Below are 16,172 nucleotides of genomic sequence, written 5' to 3' on the forward strand. Positions count from 1 at the left end.
TGTCTCTGCCTACTAAAATAAAGGATAAATTTCTTTTGTTGGTTCAACAGTTCAGTGATCCAATGCCTTTGGTTTACAATAAATTCAAGTTTTTTGAATAGGACAGATTCAAGGCTAATGGGCCCTGCATTTGTCTAACCTTCCTTGTTTTTCCTTGGGCTCAAAGCATCCTTGCAAACTTGTGTCTCGTATGGTCTTCTTGCACGCTGTGTTATTTACACACTTCACCGCTCTTTTTCCTTTGTTTGGACTTCTCAGGATGTTTCCATCTTTTCCTACACACATGAGGATCATTTGTCCTGATGGTTATTTTGTAAATCTTGTGGTGCTGAAAAAAGTGTTCCACTTTAGTCCAACAGAAGCTCTATTTGACCTCATATAGAGTAGAGAGAGCAGTCCGTTCCAATACTGCTACTACAGGTTGAATCTCTCTCATCTGGAACTCTCTCATCCAGCAACATCTGATTTTAGATAGCTGAATGACAACTTCCAGCAAAATCTGATTTTAGATAGCTGAATGACGACTTGTCAAGGGTGTAGTGAAGTTTCTCGTAGCCCCATAAAGTTTGTTTACAGCCACAGGTCCTGGCTCTCAGTGTTCTGTGCTGTTATTTAGCTGTAATGTACCCCTAAATGTCTTCTCAGAGCCCAGTAAGCAGTGGAAGTGTTGGTAATGCTGCTAGATAATATTGACCTGTATGGTCCAGCAAATTCTCTCATTCAGCGCTGGTCAGGTCCCAAGGGTGCCAGACGAGGGAGGTTCAACCTGTATCTTTCAGGACAGAGGGACAGTAGACAGGAGAATATCCTGTGGAGCTAGAGAACCACATAAAATTGCAGAGTTGTGTAGGGCCAGATACAGAGAATCCACAGTCCGTTCATTTACCAGCGAGGCACAATATCTTCTCACCCACCCGAATGACACCGTTAAGTTGATAGCAGGGGAAACGAATGTTTTTCTACTAGGAGGAGTTTTTTCCAATAGAGTAGAATTTTTCCAGGCTGACCTAGATGGTAACAGTACATTTTAATATGTTCTCTTTTTTCTTTTCTTTCCCAGCAACACCCTTTCTTCACTCAGCATGAATCCAAAGAGACAGACGTGGCTTCTTTTGTAAAACTCATCCTGGGAGACTGAGAAATGGACTTGTACATGATTTGCCCTTCTGTGGACTGGTGGGTGTAGGGGAAGGGGTGTGTGGTGGGACTTGGTCATGAAAGCACCAATAGAAAACGGCCATTTTATTTTAATTTTAACTCCCCCCCCACCTCTCCAATGTTTTTAAAGGGTTCTTTGATATCCATAGTGACATAGAGTGAACTGGTTAGTGAAATGAATTTTAATCAGGTTGGCACCCTTCAAACAAACAAACATGGAAAATTATTAACCAGAGTGAGTGAAATATTTAATGGCAGTCAAAATTCCCTCCCCCACCTAAAACCTCAACCTTCTCCTCAACCTCCTTTCCTCATTTCTTGGATGGCTTTTGTCATGGTAATAGGTGCTATGGTAGTCATGAAGTTGTATGTAGATTTATATCTTGTCCCGTCCATTATTTTAATATTTATGTTCAGTGCTTGATTGAATAGATTTCTGTTTTATATGAGAATGAACGTGTGACAATGAAGATAACGTGGCTGCAGCAAGCAATATTTATAGGGCTTGGCTGGGAAAAGGGTTACAAGGAGAAAAGGAAAAAAAAAGAAGCCTGTATGTTGTAGAAAACTATTTAATATTCATTAGTAAAGAAGTTTTAACATGGATCTTGGTTCAAATATCGGGGCTACCTCGGAAAACGTACTAAGGGGGTCAGTAGGCTCTTGTGATGTAGGGCACAGGAGACTTTGTTCTGATGCTACATGAAAAGGAAACACAGCTTGGTTCTCATGATGTTTGCGATGCATTCCCATTGCATCGCATAACTAAAGCCTCAGGTTCCAGCTGTTTATACGCGTGTCTGACAGTCACCGATATTGTGAGGCAGAAATGTTTCTGCAGGAGCGACTGAGACTAAGGCAGGGAGGAAAAATTCATTGTAAAGTGCGTGGCAGTCTGAAGAGGCATTAGCTGATCCCTCCACCTGGCTAGGAATTCACGGGTGCTTGACCGAGAACCCTGTGCTGACTTTAGAGTTCAGGTTTTGTGGTGGTGTTTGCCTCAGACGGCAGTTTTCCTGTACTCCTTGAAGAGAAAGGGACATTATGGATATCTGCAAAGAGGAGAAGGGGGAGGGGGGGCCAATGGATTTTATCCCACAGTGGGTTTCCAAAGCTCCTAGCGCTACGGAGGCAGATGTCCCCTGCACTTACCCACAGTCATTGGAAACGCTCCACAGGAACTCCTGCTGGAGGGCGGTTTGATCCTCATCCAGGGCTGGTCAGGATGGTCAACGCAGCTGCATGCAGCACCCGCTGCAGGTGCCCCTACTAGGGCTGCAGTCTGGGAAACCTGCAAGGAAACCACAGCTGCACCGATACGAGGAGTTTGTTGCCATTGGACATGGCCCGCAAAGAAAAGCTGCTAGCCGAGGTGGGGAAGAGCATGAGGGAGTTCAGGACAGGAGGGAAAGACAGCACAAGAATTCTGCTCTCCTGTTAATACAGTAACTGGTGCTCTGCAGGATGGGCAGATGGACTCTGGGTCTGTGCTCAGGGACTCCACCGACTGCGAATTCCCAGTGGTGTCAACGAACAGAATGTCACCCAAGTCTGTCTCCGCACTTGGCTCTTTCACTGCCATCAGGTCTTTTCGTCTTGTCTCCCCTCGTCTCCTCCCTGTCACCCTCCCGTGAGGGAGAATGTCTGGGTGATGTCCATAGCCCTGCTCTGTCTTTTAAAAGCCACCACCCCAGCACTGGGCCTCTCTGCTGGGAGGCTCACAGATGCAACTTCCAGATTCCCGTGTCGCTCGGGAGCAGCTGGGAAAATGGGGGCTATGCCAGGCAAGAGAAAGCTGCTCTTCCGCAGCCTCAGTGCCAAGGGACAGCCTTTTCTGCTGCATCACAGGAAACAGAAAGCTCCCTCTGTGGCCAGTCTTAAGTGTCCCCTGCATCCATTTCCCGTTTTTACCTCTATTAGGGAAAGGAGGATCCCCTGAGGAAGAGCTAGGGTGGGAGGAGGGAAAGTACCAGGAAAACACACTACTGCCCTTACTGAAGTGCCTAGAAGTCCATTCGCTGCATGAGAAGTAGCACTCACTGCCACAGATTGGCTCCCTCGGAGCCAAGTTCCGCCTTGTTTCACACCCTGTACACCAGAGCCTCAGCTGGTGTCCCGGGGCATCATTCTGTGGATGTGCCCAAAGCTCATCACGTTGGTGGGGAGATCCCACTGCACAAGGTCAGGGATGGGGATGGAAGTGTGCCAGGCCATGGGCAAGGTGGGGGCAGAGCCTGAGGCAGATGGGGCCAGGCTGGGGAGGACTAGCCTCCTTCCCCGAGTCCTCAGTGCCATGCAAGGTTCCAGCTGTGATGTAAAGGCCCAGGGGCTCTAGCCACTCTTGCCACCACAGTAGCAGCCTTGGGCTTTAAATTGCCAGGCCCCAAGGCATCTTCCCCCACCTCCTTGCCCCCACTGGCAGCCCTGCACAAGGCTGCCTTGTTCCTTTGTGCTGCGAGGTCAGGGGGTGAGGATGGTAGCTTGCATTGCCTTTGGCCGGGGGGTCATTACTAATTGGAGACAGCACTGCACAGCTCTTGGGAATTCTACCCTTGCGTTCACCAGAGTCCTGTCTTTCTGCACCACGTGCTTGCTGCATTTGTAGTCTGAGGAGGCTCTGGAGGTTTTGGTGTTTGGATTATGTGGTGTTCCCGGGGGCATGCTGTCCTGAAGAATTTAAATTGGCTGCAAAGACTTTGGGAACATCTGTGCCAGCATTACAATGGTGTTTGAGCAGAAGTACCCCAAGGCAAAGCTAGTTGGGGTCCCAGAGAAGTGAAGCTGCAGATTGGGCTAGCTTGGTGAGGAATTTTCCCAAGGTTCCAGACAGGCTTGCACAGCCTGAAATGGACGCTGCCTCAGTTTCCCTGTTCCAGGGGTTGAGCTAGCTTGGGTCTGTCTGCTCAAGCTGCAGTCATGCCCAGTGAGTACTGCATATTGAGATTATTTATGAGAGGTTACATGCTCCCCAGCTCATGTTTTCTAGCATCAAGTCCCTTGTAAGTATAATTTCCCTCTCACATGGTTCCACGTGAAACTTCCAAGGAGCAATTTTGCTGCAGCTGAACCACAAGGTTCTTTTACATTTCAGTGTAATTTTAGAGGCCGAGGCGGGCTCGTAATCAGTGCCCTGCTTTTCAGCTTTGCGTGCGTGTCTCTTCTTTCTCTTTCATAGACTCTGAGCTGCTTTGATTGATTGTCTTCAGCTGCGGCAAAAGTCCAGCCAGCCAGTTTATAGAGCCAGTTCCAGCATCGATTCTCACTTTGAAAAACATGACATTTAAAACCAGCCTTTGGTTTTCCTGCATACAGATCTGATGCTTTCGTTAAAAAATTGTTTTTGCCTCTTTTCTCTTGGAATATAAGTCTCATTTGGACAGCGCATTCCCTTGACCTCAGAGCACCTTTATTCTAGTGCCATGGTAACTGACGGCTTGAATTTATGTGATACTGTCAGGGATCAGTATTAGCAGCCGATATTAATAGCCCCAGCAGTTTCCAACAGAAAACTAATGTCAGTGTTATATGCGGTTAGGAACCGGGTAAACCAAATTGTGCATGGCTCAGTGCTGCAGGGTGAGTGCTTTCTTTTACGCTTTGGACTCTTGTGAAGCCTAGCTCATCCAAATCTTGGTTTAAGGACATTAAAACTAACCAAGAAGGAAGGAATATTGAAAACAACACTCCCAACCCCCGCCTTCCCCTGCCCTGCAATCCCTCCTGATCGGCTGTTCAGGGGCCTGTGTCTCTTCTGCCTTTCCTCTTGCGTAGGGACTTGATTCATTGCAAAGTACGTGTAAATTGCTACTAGTGGTGTGAGTCCAGATTTCTGACTGAGCTGCATTATGTGCCCACGTTGCATCATATAAATGACCTCACTAGGCACAGGTCAGTGTAGAGATTTGTTCATATTTCAGCATTTGTCTTGGGCAAATACCGGCACAAAGCTTGTCATTTCTGGGGCTAATCTGGCACCTGCCTTACATACTATGCAACAGGCAGTCTTGGAGGCAGTATGGGCTAGTGGTCAGAGCACAAGACAGGGAGCCAAGGTTGCTAAAGTGCTCAGAGTACCATAGTGGTGGCTCTTTACTAACACTGTGGTGGTAGGCAGGTGTGTAATCTGTGCCTCAGTTTCCCCATCAATAAAAATAGACATAATAGCACTTACCAAGAGGGAGGTGCTGAAGGTTAATTGTCTGGCTCATGCAGTGAAAATGGAAAGGGTTCTGCCACTTCTAAGGCTTGGTCTACACTAGACCTTATAGTCAACTGCAGATATGCTATTCTAGCTATGGCAATTGCATAGCTAGAATCGATGTATCTGCAGTCAATTGTAAGGTCTGTCCTCACTGAGGGAGGTCAACGGAATCCTTTCTCCCATACACCTCCCTTACCCCTCATGAGAGCGGGAGTCCAGGAAGTCAGCTGCCAACCCCAGGGAAATCGATTTCACACTTCTTTACCAGGTGCACGAAATCAAACTCAGGGCGATTGACCCTTCCACCTGGTAGGTGGAGGCGCATACCCTAAGCACTACTGTGTTTCTCACAGAATGAGATGTACAAAGACTCAGATCATCCACAAAGTCATATTAGTGTTACCTGCACAGCTGACAAGACTTTTCCACTTGCATAACACCCAGCTAACATGCACTGTACAATCTGTGCATTGGGCTTAGGGGGGTCCCCGCCCCATCACTTTCATACAGCTAAGGATTGTGGACTCTTTTTTTTGTACCAATAAAGTATTCCAGCTTGTGATTTTTTTTTTTCTAATTGCAAAGGAAGCAGGACAGTTTCATGATTTCGGTCATAGCCTGTGTTCCCTCTAACTTTTTTCCACCCATGGGCAGAATAAATTTTGTCGCGCGCACTGAGGCATGTGCAGATGCACACCACCAAAAGAAGCACATCTCCTGGGCGCTTTGCTGATCAGTTGGGTGAAATCTGAATCTGGCCTGGGTGGCCACCCAAGTGCCCAATTTACAGGCAACACAATGTCATTCCCTAAAAATGGCACAGTTCAGTGCCAACTCTGTGTGACAGAAGCATATTAAATCACAGAATGGGTCAGGGCTATACTTAGGGAAAAAGAGAAGGGCAAATGCAGTGTCAGATGTTTCCTCCAGAGAATAAACCAAAGAACTTTCAGGCTTTAAAAGAGTTCCTTAGGGTTACAAGTGGCACGGGATGAAAAAGCCACTTGCCACATTAGGGCGCAGTCCTACAAAGGCAACGTTCCTGCAGGCTTCCTGAAGAGATGAAGACTCTCTAGGCATATGATAGTTTCAGATTTGTAACCCCAGAACCACGGCGGTAACCATAACAGGACAAGGAAACGCCATTCAGCAGCTTCCTTCGCACCCCAAGAGGCACCTTGGTCCATCACTCCCTCTCAGAGAGAAGGCTCGTGCCAAAGCAGGTTTGTTGCTGCTGTTTGTCTGCTAGGATTTTGTTGGAGTGGAGGGCAAACCCCCATTTCGTTCTGGAGATTTCCCCAGCTGCCACACGAGACTTTAAACAGAAATTCACGCCGTGTCCCAGCAGCATGGCTTTTGGCCTGTCTTTCACCACATTTTCACCAGTGCTTGGCCCAACGTAGTTGTAAAGGTCTCAGGAAGCATGGCTTCTACCACTTCTCTTGGGAGGCTAGTCCCTTGTCCCTGTCAACAAAATGCATCTTGTCCTCTTCCATCCCATTCATGTCCATACTCCGTAGACTGTCCTTGATGCTTGCACGCTTCCAGGTGGACATCATTATCACCTCCCTTTTAGGTTGCTATGCCCCCAAACCAGCACAAAAATCAGCTTCTTCATTACACATTTGTTGCCTTTAATTGAATTTCCTCCCATTTATTGACCTCTTTCAGTTACTCAGCAGTTTTGCAACTGAGAGCATGGTCAAGACAAACAGTTGCCTTCACTGGTCTGCTTTTATTGATGAATGGGGCGGGATATTGCAGAATATTTATTGTTATTACTGGAGTAAACTCTCCTGTCCCTAAAAATGGGAAGGACACCTGTTGGGGCTGTACATTCTCCACTGTCATAAATCGGCATCACTGCTTTGATTTCAGCTGGAACGATGCTGATTTACTCCAGCTGAGATTCTGACTCCTTTTTTATAAACAGCTGTTCTACAATAATTAAGATTAATGAATGGAAATCTCCCCTTGAGTCACATAAAGGAGCAAGTTCCACTATTAATCTTTATAGCCATGCTATAACTGTTAACGGTTAAGGAATTTCATGTCCCTCTTGTGCATTATGTAGTGGGAGGACTGGTGTGAGAAGTGCATATGAAAGAGACATAACTCACCTGATGTCCACATGTTTTATCGTCTGTACCTCCCTCCTCTAGTTGATTGTTTCCTTGAAAGCTGTCAGCCAGCAGCCAAGGAGGTGTTACAAAGCTCTGTCTGCATAGTTGGCCTTTTGGTCCTCTATGAAATCCAGGTTGTTTCTGGCGAGGAAAAAAATCAGATCTCCTAATTAATATTTCAGCTCAGCCTTTAGTGGAGCAGATGGATTATATGAAATATGACGCGTTCTGGCAGGCAGGTGCTATGCCTGAGAACTGATGCACTGGGCTTGTTCCCGCAGGCTGCATTTGGAAGAAACGGCTGCTGTTGAGTCTCCCTAGTAGATAGATGTGTTTCTCTTGTTGAAAGAGCATTTAGCAACCCCTGCAACCCCACTCAATCAAGGCAAGTTGATTTCACCCAAGACAGTGTTGCTTCCCTTCTCCTCCATATTTTTTTTTGATCCCCAAAACTGCTGCCTTTGTAAGTTGTCAGCTGAGTTTTTACGATAGACACGGTAAGGACACCCCTTGTATTGGAACTATGGGCAGACGATCGCTGTGCAGGGCTTTGCTGTGCGAACCATCTTTAGTAAAAAAAAAAAAAGTTTCCTCTCGAGGCACGGAGGAAAGAAATGTTCCAGGAAAGTCAACCGGCAGAATGACTTTCAGCACCGGCAGTCAGAGGTGCAAGAGCTCAGTTATGGTCCCAGTGCCTTCCTTTTGCCCATCTCAAGTGCTGGGGTCGATGCTTTCCTCTGAACAGAGGAGAGGAGACACAATACAGTGTTGTGAAACGTGAGCAGTAGCGAAGATTCTGGGCAAAGGACTTTTCCTTTTTAGATTTCCTCTGGGCTTCTGGTGGTTGTGCTGCATGGACAGAACATATTCTAACAAAGGAAGATGTGCAAGGTCGGGGCAACAGGCAGAGGAAGCACAAAGGAACTGGCCACAGTGCTGATCCTCCCATTTGCCTTCTGTGGCTGGTGGGAAGCCCAGCATGAGAGCCGATCGGGTATCCTCGTGTGATACCTGGCATATACCATAGGCAGCACCGGCTGCTAAGACAACTGGGAGCAGTGTTCCTTTTAAGTTTTTTCATCCTTGGGCGGAGTCAATTGTAAGTGCATCAAGGCATGCATGCATGCGCATCACCAGTAGAAACACCTGCTGCCAGCTTTGGCTGGGCATGGGTGCTCTGCTAATCAGCTGGGCAGCACCTGTATCTCTTGCAGGCAGCCCCCTAAGCGCTCAGCTTACAGGGAAGCCTGACAGGAAGGAGGATCTCTCCTTCCCTGTATCTGGTACATCTGCTCAGCACATGGCCCGACTTTGGACATTGCAAATACCGATTCCTGCTGTACCCACCTTCTCATCTCCCCAGCCAGTCCCATTGCAGGCCTTAAAGGAGAGAGCAGAAGAACCTGAAGGTCACATACAATCCCCAGGGACAACTTGGCCAGTTAATTTATCCTGACGAGCTTTGGCAGCAGTACACAAACAGGAGAGCCAAGGGAAGCTCTGTAAAGTCAAGAAATGAGAGTCAACACCTTTTAAGGTTGTCTTTGAATATCCCTTTAAAAGGAATAGATGATATGCAATCTATTAGGGAAAGTTCAGCCCTCACTGAACCTCGTGGTGGTCCACCAGTGATGAACTCGACTGTGTATTATTTTACACCTCACAGCTATAGCTCTAAAGTTCTCATCCGAATGCTGCAGGGAAACTATTGGCTACCAACATCCTCATCTCATTTTTGCAGATGTCCTCTGAGACTTGCTTTATGTCCCTGGGATTTCCTCCATGTTTTGTGGGGCTTGCTGTTGCTTTTTGGGTCCTTTTTATGTGTGGATTTATTTTTTGTCCAGTGACTCACAATACAGCAGTGAGCCATATTCAGGCCTAAGATGGATGCACGCTTCAGGTGGGAATCTACTGCTACCTATGGCCCATTCCCGAACACCCTGGCTTGACTTGTTGCTATCAGTGCCACTTGATAAATTCCTTTCCAGAAATGGAGCAAGGCTGGATTCACGCCCGTGGAACAGGGGTCTCATCCATAGTTGGGAGCAACATGTTTCTTTCTCAGAAGAATTATCAGGTTCCGTAAAGCAATGGGACAAGACTCCAGGGGTTGAGTAGTTCCATGGGGAGAAGTAGGCAAAAGCTCAGAAGCTTCTTAAGTTCTCTGGAAGTAAGGAGGTTATTTGAAGATTTCCAGTACATCATGGGTTTGGCCGGAGCAGAACAATCTTCCAATGGCTTCTTGTGTGGTACTCTGATATATTATTGCTAATGTTTTCCCATTCATGGTCTGAATAAATTTTGTTATGTGCACCAAGGCATATGCTGATGTGCACCATCAATAGAAACACATGCTGTCCAGTGTGGGTGGCTGTGGGCACTCTGCTAGTCAGCTGGACGGCACCTGAATCTCTCCTGGTGGTCGCCCAAGCACTCGGCTTACAGGGAACACTGGTTACTTCCCCTTCTGGGCCCAACCAAATCCAGTAAGGACAGAATTGCACAATTTTTAAATAGAAGGGAAGAAAAAACGTGAACCAAGGTTTCTTTGAACTTGGTTGAACAGTGTCCTTTTGGGGCACTGTAGGAAGGATTCAGGCCAGGTCTGATAATATATCCACCCTAATTCTTCACCTTTAGAAGGAGATATTGGTCTTGATTCTTACGTATCGTAAGGGGCCTCCACTGTGCCAGAACCGTGTGTAGGAGCCTGAGGGTAAGTGCAATTTGGATAATCCTTTTGAAATAGGGTGGCCCCAGATACAGTTCAGCCTCAATTCTAGATTGATAGCGGCCACGGTGCGGTGATGAGAGCAGCCATCTTGGAAGTATGGTGGGGAAGTTCTTTGACCTGTGCTGTGCTGTGTTCCCTTCTGAGCTGAAGATCCGCGAACAGAATCAATGAGGAAAAATCCAAGTTTCTGCCATGTGCTTCACTTCTGCTGGATGCCTGAGGGGGGACCTAAAGCTTCGGCTGCACTTCTGAAGGAGAGATGTGCTATATAGTGATTACTTGGTATCACACAGAGTATTAATGAACGATAAGCTGCTGTAGATTCAGGTTGTTATACGTACAGGTAGATGTGTGAGGAAGGAGGGTGAGGAATTAAACTTTCAGAGCAGCAGACAGATGGCCTGTCGTCCATTTCAAATCCCCTCTTCCCTTCAGTGAGAACAGAGGCCCAGAACTTCAGCTGAAGTGCATCTGTTGATTTGAATGATATTGCAATGATTGAGGACAGCTGAAGAGGTGGGCGTTAGAGCATGGCTTGGTTTTTCTGCCTCAGCAGAGTGCATTTACCTGATTTAGGCAGTCCAGCCTTTCCCTTACAAGTTCTTCTTTGACAGTGGCAGGGAAATTTTGAAGTACTGTATATACCAAAGGATAAGAACATTAAGTTTCTTTCTTCAGATGAATGGTATTTTTTTTTCAAGTAAAAGAACATTCAGCCATTTCTGAATTTGCAGGAACAGTGTCTGAAAGCTTTCAGTCCTTCTGAGCCCAGTCTTGTATTTTGTCTCAGGAGAACACTGTGAAAAGATAGGAAGCACTAGGTGTCAGAGGTATATATTAAGGGTCTACTAAGAGCCAGGGCAGAACAGCAGGTAGTTACTAACTGCTCATAGGGTAAACTTCAAGATAAACAGCAGTCAGCTATAGTCACAGCTGTTTAATCAACATCTTATTCTGCTTTCGTGTGCTTTGGTAGCAAGTATCAGAGGGGTAGCTGTGTTAGTCTATATGCACAAGAACAACAAGAAGTCCTGTGGGACCTTATAGATTAACAGATTTTTTTGGAGCATAAGTGGGTCTTTGCTCACGAAAGCTTATGCTCCAAAGATTCTGCTAGTCTGTAAGTGTCAGAGAGGCAGCCATGGTAGTCTGTACCTTTGAGAACAGCAAGAAGTCCTGTGGCACCTTATAGACTAACAGATATTGTGGAGCCAAAGCTGTCATGGGTAAAGACCCACTTCGTCAGAAGCATGAGTCATAAGGTATCACAGGACTTCACGTTCATGTACTCTGGTGTAAAACCAAAATTCTCCATCCAAACCAGTGCACTCACTCCAGCTTCAGAGCGCAGTTACATCAGAGTACATTAATGTCAAAGCCACTTGCTGTAGTTTTTTCCACCTAGAAAATGAATTTTCGAAGCCGTGTCATCTTTCATTATCTCCGAAGCTCGTGAATCAGGTGAATATAGCGTTTTCAGTGGCAACTGCCATTGTGCTGATCAAGGCTGGTTGAAATATCCACAGCAACATCTTGAAAACTTTGACACTTTGCATTTTGCTTTCATCTTGTGCAATGAAATTAATTTTTTTTAAATAAAAGCTGCTACATTTTGTTTCTTGCAAATTACAAATGAACATGATCCCCGGTTGGGGCACAGGGGGAAGAGGGCAGGAGGCCTCTAGAAATGAATGAAATTTTGAAATCAAGTGGTTTTAAAAATTGGCCCAGATTAATTTTTTTTGGGGGGGAGCATATCAAAATAAATGACATTTTAAAGTTTTCTGCAAAAATGTCTCATGCTGAAACTTCTAGAATCAGATACTGGAAAAACAAATTCAACGGTTTGGTTGCAAATGGGCACAAGTGGTGTTTACATACATGCGGGTGGAAACTAGTCTCTGTGTCTGTCTTTGTGTCTCTCTCTTCTGTTGTTATTCTTTCGTGACAGCACCCCAGATGTACTAAAAAAGCAACATCCTTGCCCACAAATGCTTACCTGTCTTCCTTTGTTATCTCCTGCCTGTTGAAATGGCAAATGTCTGCTGTTGGCTAATGAGGGTTTTAAATTTTATTTGTTGCATTTTGAAATTTAACTTGTTCTGCCATATAATTGGCTGTGGGAATAAGGGTTTTTTTCTTTTTTTTTTTTTACATGCTGTAGTTTTCCTTTTAATTGAAGGTCTTGGAAGTTTCTAAACAGATCTTGCAGCCAAGATAAAAATCACTGTAACACTGGCTAAAGAGAGCTCCCATTTGGGTGTAATGATGACTTCAAGAATAGATGGACTGAGACTCAGGTTCAGTGGAATCGGTAAATTCTGTCCGTATCACAGTGGTAGTAACCAAAAGTGCTATTGTCAGTTGCAAGGATAGACTTGTTTAATTTTTTTAAATGCCTCCTGAGAAATAAAATCTGTGATTTGGCGAGAATTAAAGATGTTTGGTTGTCTAAGTCTTCGCTTGACTTGGCTGCTCCATGTCTTTTATATGTCAAATTCACATGGAGCATTTGTGTCTTTAAATCTTGGCCAGCTTGACATTCATTTGATGTCAAGCAAAGGTTATGATTATTATGTTATGTGATCACAAGCCACCCATGGAATTCGACAGCCAAATTGCGTCCTTGGATATGCATGGCACAACTTCCAGTGATGTCAGCAGACATATTACGCACATTGGAAAGGCAGAATCAAGCCTCCAGACTCCTCTTGAACTGTGTCCTTTGTATACTCCCTGGCCAGGATCTGCTGCTAGAACCAAGCTATGATAGTTAATCCTGGTCTGAGTTGAGAGACGGTGAGTGACGTCTTAGGGCGTGATTCTGCAGGAGTAGGCCCACTGCAGTCAGCAGCTATTAAATTCGTAAGTGCCTGGTAGAGTCAAACATGCACCTGTTTGCATCCCACGTGTGTTATATAGAGGCCTGGACAGGTGTGTGCGGTCCTTGGATGGTGATGGAACTTGAAGTGGTAGAGTAACTAAATTTCCCACGCAATCAGTGCAAGCTTTGTTCTCTCCATTTCCCTTCTGTGTTGGTGCTTCTCTCCTTTGCCGGTAGGAAAACCTCACTGGCACTTCAGCTAAAAGAACTCTGCATCTCTCCTTTAGTTTCTTGTTTTGTTTTGTTTTTGTGAACAAATGCTGGGAAGTGGGTTGCAGAACATGGAACTCATTAGGCGTAAGGCTTTCCAAAGGAGATGGGCATAAATGTTTTCCTGCATCTGAAGTGAACTTTAAATGCATTTCTGTCCCTAGTTTACTTTCTGTGTTCCCAGTACATGTTGGGAGAATGTGGAGTTGTCAAACCAGGTAATAAAGTTTGCATCTTTCTGCTAAGAACTGCACAAGTAATCTGTCTCAAGATGAATACAATAGAGCAAGAGAGAGGAGGGTGTCTTTGCCATTTAGGATATTTTTAAATGACGTGAGATTAAAAATAAATGTAAACTAGTTATTTATCAGAGAAAGCACATCAAACTGCATTTTCATTCAACTTTTCATTGCATTATGTTCGTTCTAGTGGCTAAGGCTATGGCTACGTTATGCAACTTTCGGCAACATGGCTGTGCCACAAGAGACGTACTGCTGAAATGCTGCTGTTTGTCGGCAGGAACGAGCGCTCTTGCTGACACAAAATTTCCAGCCTCCCCCAGGAGGGGGAGCAGCATTGTTGACAGGAACTGATGTTGTTTCTTGGTCATTTTTTTGTTGTTTTGGGGTGTGGAGGAGGAAATTAAGATGACCGACGAAGTGCCAGAGTAGCCAAACCCTAAGTCTTTGCCTGCCTGTTTCTCCTGCAGTGTGTTTTCCCACTTGGGATGAAGTGGGATCTGTGAGGACTTTATTTCCCTGGTTAGGTTGCATGTGTTTCCAACTGTTCTGCAGTAAACTGTAGTGTGTGCCTCGGTTTCCCTAGGCACAGCATCAGTGCATAGTGGTGAGGGAAGCATCAGTGTGATGATTTTTGTCACGTACACAATGGCCTTCCATGGCCTTTGTAACCTAGGCATCTGGGTGACACCTTTTTTCCCTGGGAAACAGGACAAAGGAGGGAGGAGGGGCCTGGCTGGTTTGGTTGGAACTGGGCTGTTGAGTGGGGCAGTCTCGTGTGGCTGGAGAGGGAGGAAGAGGGGGGCCAGAGCCCGGCTTCAGGGACCCCCTCTGGACCCCTCTCCCCAAGATGGATGGTACTGATGGCTTCTGGTTTCTGTGCTGGCAAATCTGTTCTACACTGTGTCCCTGTTGCCTAATAATCCTTCTGTTCTCCCTGCTGAATGAGTGTCACATCTGCCTGTGGATGGGATGCAGGGCCTGGTGACCCCCACACTCTGTGACACCCCTTCTGCTTACCAGCTCCTCACTTCACATGCCCTTCTAAGAATATGTGAGCTGGCATCTTAGGTTGTGTGACGAAGACATAAATTTTGTGGCTGATTCTAAGCTCTTAAGGTCAAGATAGATGAAAAGGGTAGAAAGGACACAGACAGGTATGGAAAACTTGGGCAGTTTGATTGGGAAGCTGCTTTTTCACTTCCTTGCATTGGTTAGTAGCTCTTCCATACTGAAAAATAAAACAACCCAAACCATCATAGGGCCCCAATCCAATTCCTGTTGTGCAAGTTGGATTTGGCTGAAATATTGCAAGTGTTCGAGTATTTTTCAGGCAATCTGTACATCTTCATGCTGTACTGTATTTCTCTTCTGTGTATGATCTGCCACAGCCGGTTACTGTGAACAAGTGTTGGGGGTATGTTTGCAAAAAAAAAAAAAAGAAAAGAAAAACAACCATAAAAACTGTCAGATTTGAGCCATGTGCCTGTTAATGAGAACTCGGTCTAATAAAGATATCTCCAAACTTCGGCATTAAAAGTATTGTAAAGTAAAAGTCTGCCAGTCTGCCTAGTGCATGCAAGTCTGTTTCATCCCAAACTACAGGGCTAGGGTCAGCAACCGTTCCAAGGTGGAGTGTTGAAATTTGACCCTTTGACCTCTAAGTATGGTGCCAGTGCTGGTAATACTTTTCAAAGTCACTAATAGTCCTACTGACAACAGCTTCCTTCAGAAATAAGTAAAGTTGCAGAGCTTTACCATTTGGGGGTTGTTGGTAGTATTAGCTGGTCTTTTGTTAATCCACAGGCGGCCTGGCTTTGAGCAAGCTCCCAGCTGCACGGGGGAGCTCTTGCCTCATGTGCTGATGAAAATTCGCTTGCATTCCACTCTTGGCATGTGTGCTATGGGTTGCTGACCCCTGCTGTAGGGTTTCTTGAATTAAGAAGACGATCAGTAATCAGAAGCTGGCATTAGGAGCAGCTGTGTGCCATTGTGTGTGCTTTACTTTGGGCTTTTCTTTATTAAACAGTATACAGACCAGCATTCTACTGAATTAATTTAAGGACATAGGTGAAATATTGGAACAAGAGTTCTTTAAATCACTGCTGCCTGTCCTCACCCTTTCACAATCCCCAACATTTCAGCGATTTGAAATGGGAGCCTACACTTTTACTTGAAAAAAAAAACCTGCTAGCAAGAGAGGAACTCTTTACTACGCTCTGGTCTTAGTTCTCAGGATATTCATAGGTTTAATACTGCTGCTGAGAGAAGAAGGGGGAGTAATACCTTTTTTGAAACTTCAACCACTGTAACCGTTTTCCAGACATGTGTTTGTTAAACTTGGCTCTGTGTGTGTGTTCTGCTCAGTGTTGTGCTCGACCATCAAATGATTCAGACAACTGCTTGGATGGAAAAATACAAAACAACAGTAACCTCTTTGCTGAGACTTTTTGTAACCACATGTGAACTGGTGGTATGGGATTAAATATTCAAAGAGCCAGGCTTCTTTATAATGATGGTGTGTCAATCGAGTTCAGAAAATGTACGAAAGAATAAATGAAATTTGTAAAAGGTGTGTCTATATGTCTTAATCGACGGGGTGATAAATGGAGGGGACAGT

General features: G+C 45.4%; 1 protein-coding gene across 1 annotated transcript in view; it reads left to right on the forward strand.

Annotated features, from left to right (window-relative positions):
• MAP2K6 (mitogen-activated protein kinase kinase 6) overlaps nucleotides 1-15,110 on the forward strand; it is a 111,739-nt gene extending 96,629 nt beyond the window's left edge. The window contains exon 12 of the mRNA XM_075014318.1: nucleotides 1,061-15,110. Coding sequence (XP_074870419.1) covers nucleotides 1,061-1,138 — 78 coding nt within the window. The 3' untranslated portion in view covers nucleotides 1,139-15,110. The remainder of the gene's footprint in view (nucleotides 1-1,060) is intronic.
• The last annotated feature ends 1,062 nt before the right edge of the window (nucleotides 15,111-16,172 follow it).

This window comes from Carettochelys insculpta, chromosome 20 (genome assembly GCF_033958435.1).
Source record: "Carettochelys insculpta isolate YL-2023 chromosome 20, ASM3395843v1, whole genome shotgun sequence".
In the NCBI taxonomy this organism is placed as follows: Eukaryota; Metazoa; Chordata; order Testudines; family Carettochelyidae; genus Carettochelys; species Carettochelys insculpta.